The sequence below is a fragment of the Rhagoletis pomonella genome, unplaced genomic scaffold (genome assembly GCF_013731165.1).
Source record: "Rhagoletis pomonella isolate Grant_MI unplaced genomic scaffold, Rhpom_1.0 Rhpom_scaffold_03072, whole genome shotgun sequence".
NCBI lineage: Eukaryota > Metazoa > Arthropoda > Insecta > Diptera > Tephritidae > Rhagoletis > Rhagoletis pomonella.
The window spans coordinates 1-3716 of NW_023461625.1; the positions used below are offsets into that span (position 1 = coordinate 1).

The 3716-nt window shown below is 38.0% G+C and overlaps 1 protein-coding gene across 1 annotated transcript; it reads right to left on the reverse strand.

Moving 5' to 3' along the window:
* Positions 1–1488: 1488 nt before the first annotated feature.
* On the reverse strand, positions 1489–3710 carry LOC118753923 (sodium-independent sulfate anion transporter-like; the record flags this gene model as incomplete). Its single annotated transcript, XM_036488799.1, has 4 exons — positions 1489–2318; positions 2379–2665; positions 2730–2891; positions 3491–3710. Coding segments are annotated over 4 exons (1092 nt in total), but the record flags the coding sequence as incomplete, so codon positions are not given.
* Between the last annotated feature and the right edge of the window lie 6 nt (positions 3711–3716).

Here is a 3716-nt window from a genome sequence, read left to right on the forward strand (position 1 = left end):
AAATTTACAACAAAAACACTACAATTAATGCCGTAGTTAACTTTTCCGATTTCGAAAAGTGAAGTGCTAACTTGACACACGTGCAAATAAGAATTATCAGACGTGTATGTCCGAAATCGGACATAATTCGATCAGGCATATCGGATAAGGAAATAAATGAAATTCTCCAGACATTTTGCCCAGAAATCTGTACGAAACCTGTAAGACTTGTCTAAATAGTCAACTTTTTATTCCGACTTTTCTGATATCAGAAATTGTCTGGCAAATGTGCTAGCTGGGAAAATTATTAGCAACAATAGCTGACACTACGGAAATACAAATAAGCTACAATACTCGCTAGAGTAAGTTTTTGTACGTTTCAAAAAATAAATAGTAAGCATTCAAAACCTTAAACAAATTCAGTTTCAGTCGTTCAGTAGCTGCATGTCCTTTTTATTCTTCCTGAGTTCGATCAGCACGAATCGCCATTCGCGACTGTGTAAGCCAATGTTTGATATTCTGATGGCGGCATAATCTCCCCAGAACACTAAAGGTGCAACATCAAAGAGTAGGAAGTTCCATATTCGAAGCAATCGAGCTAAAATGGCGAAAGAAAAGTAAGCTCCAAATGTTTTTTTTGTCAAAACTCCATATTTTTTCCACAAACAAACAGCTTCTTCATATCCATCAACTGTAAATGGTACCGCAAAGAATTTACAAGGCAATAAAACACACCAAAAAAAAATAGCTCAAAGTGGACCATCCATTCTCGAGTTATGCGCCGTCTAACGTACACAACTTCGGTATACATAGAAATATTTATTTAATAAAAATCAGGGGTTATATTCGATGTAAATAAGCTTGTTTAAATTAAATCACTATTATCCCCACCATTTTGAGGAATTTAGCTACCATTTCAGGAAGTGTGATTCCATTGTTCCCCTTTTTCTCCTGCTTCCAAAAATCACCCCTGTAGGTGGCAGTGTCAAATTTTAGAAAAAAGCTACTTGCAAAAACCTTTCATTATTGAATCATGCCACATGCATAATTGGCTAGAGTAGTTTTCCATTAAACAACTGCAGGTGTATGTAAGTAATACAAACAATTCAAATTGCATTCCGATTGAATTAACGAGCGCACTAATTTGCAATTTTTACCCACATTCCTATTTACAAAAGTTATTAGCGCATAATTTTAATGAAATATTAACAACTGATAATATTTACTTAGTAAATCAAGTAGTTACTTAATTAGCATCAGCACTAATCGTCTAATTAGACGATACTGCAACTCATTCAACGAATAAGTTGAATGGTTTCTTTACTAAATTATGTAAATATGAGTAAATAAAAGATGTACATATGTTTGCTTACAATATTTTTATTTGTATTAATTAATTATTTTTATATTTTTTCATATACTCGTATATACTGTAATACTTTATATATATGTATGTATGTACATATAAGTTATTTTAAATGTACATATATTTACATTAAGAATGCGCTATTGTTAAATCTGAAATTACAAACTAAGTGAACATTTGCACATTGGGGGCGCACAAACATTCCAATACTCTCTGGCTACGGCGTCGACAACAATAACAACAACAATAATGGCACATGACATACATATGTATGTACATATTATATAACAACTAGCTTACTTTTTACTAGCTATTATCTAGTACGCGTCCATTCATACGAGTACCTACAAACATACTAAAATACATACCTACTAATGTGTGTATGTATGCACTTTTCTAAGTCTGCAAGTGTTCATTTGTCCCAATTAACAGTTACTTACTATTTATATTTTCGTACATATCACAAAGACTCACTTGCAATGTTCCTTCTCTTCCCCTTCCCCATCCGCTTCTTCTTCTTCTTCTTCTTTTTCCCTACCTACACTATACTCTAATAATGCAAATCTAAATGGGTCTCGCCTAGCAGACTATTTGTAGATTTCATAGGTTCTTTCATTACGAAATTCCCATTCTTCAATGATTCTTGCGTTATGCATTCTTCCAGCTTCACATCGTCATTACAGAAGATCAGCTTGTCAGTGGCTTGTATTAGTTTCTGTTTTTCCGCTTCTAGCCGGTATATGATGAGGAGCGGTCCACTGCCCACTTCCGATTGAGTCAAATCGTCTGGAAGTTTTGAGATCCCTTGCGCCGCAGTAAAATCGATGCCGGTGATCTTATGACAATCCATAACCACAGGTAGACTGAAGTTGACGCGTTCGCACGCTTTCAGCACTTTGGCGCGCAAATGATTGATGGCGGGGAAATAGATGACGCCAGTGGGCGTGACGCGTATGAATTGTAGCTCATTTACCTGCAAAGTGTGTAGCAATTAGAAATTGAAAAAACAAAATGCTCTGCTATCTCCTCTTACCTCTTCTACATGCACTGAGATCACAGGATGCGCCCATAGGAATAGTAAATGTAATACTGTCACTATAATACTGACTAGCAGGCCCACTTCCACGCCGCATAGGATGCAGACAGTAAAGCACAGCACCCACACGCAGAAATCACGCTTAGCATCGCGCCACAAACGCCGTGGTAGCTGCAGGTCCAGCAAGGTTACGATGGAGCACATCAAAATGGCGGCAAGCGTTGATTCGGGTATGTAGTTGAAGTAGGGACTGAGAAAGCCCAAAGCCAGTAGCACAATTACACCTGCGCGATATCGGAATATAAATATTAGTACGAAGAATTACTGAATTGTGTTGGTCAAACTCACCCAGGTACAAGTTGGCCATTGGAGTTCTGAGTCCACAAGCGTTGCTGATGGCATAACGCGAGAAGGCGCCTGATACGGGCATAGATTGTACGCAGGAACCGGCAAGATTGCAGAGACCGACGGTGATCAATTCCTTGTTAGCGTCAACCATGCCCTTAGGAGCTGTGAATGACCGAAAAAGAGGAAGGCACATTTTAGAAGGAATGTAATATACAAACGCTTCTATGTAGTTTAGCTTATATTGAATACTGGTTCGGTACGTTCTACGTGTTGGCAGAAAGGGTACTTGGACGAGGCCGCAGAGATTTGCTTAGAGATTTGTTAGGCTTCTTCATCGCGGTTTGAAGGTTTTCCTTTATTTCCTGATGCCAGAGGCATTGAACCGTTTTTATTCGGAAACTTATTGCTAACGATCAATTGCATTGCCTTGGCACGGGGACCCACTTCAATTTCATAGAAAAAAAACACAAAAAAAAAAACATCTACGACTAGCGTAACATATTTGGTCCCATGTTAAGAGTCTTATACAGGGATAGGGGAGATTGTCTAAGTTTCATCGCCTTGAACTAAGTATGTATATCAATACTTGCTTCTCAAGTCCACGTGAAAGGAAACCTTACCACAATGACTTGGAATCACAATCAGTAGTGGTAGTTAATTACTAAAAATGATTGCCCTAACCCTCAAATAAGTTAGCTATTCAATTCGTAACCCCAACCATACACCTAAATGTAATTTATTTAATTCCTTCCGGTACTTACTCAGTTTACCAATCGAGATATTGGTGAGTATTCCAACGATGGGTATTACAACAATACCAACATTCAATTCAGCTAACATATCCAAAAATGTGTAGGTTTTCTCGGGTGTAACCACCGAAAAATCGGGGATTGTAAAATTAGGCAAACCGGCTAGCGCATTTTTGCTCAGTGTAAACGGCACCTCATGTTCTTGGCTCAGCCAGATGTATGAAATAAGCCCAGTCAC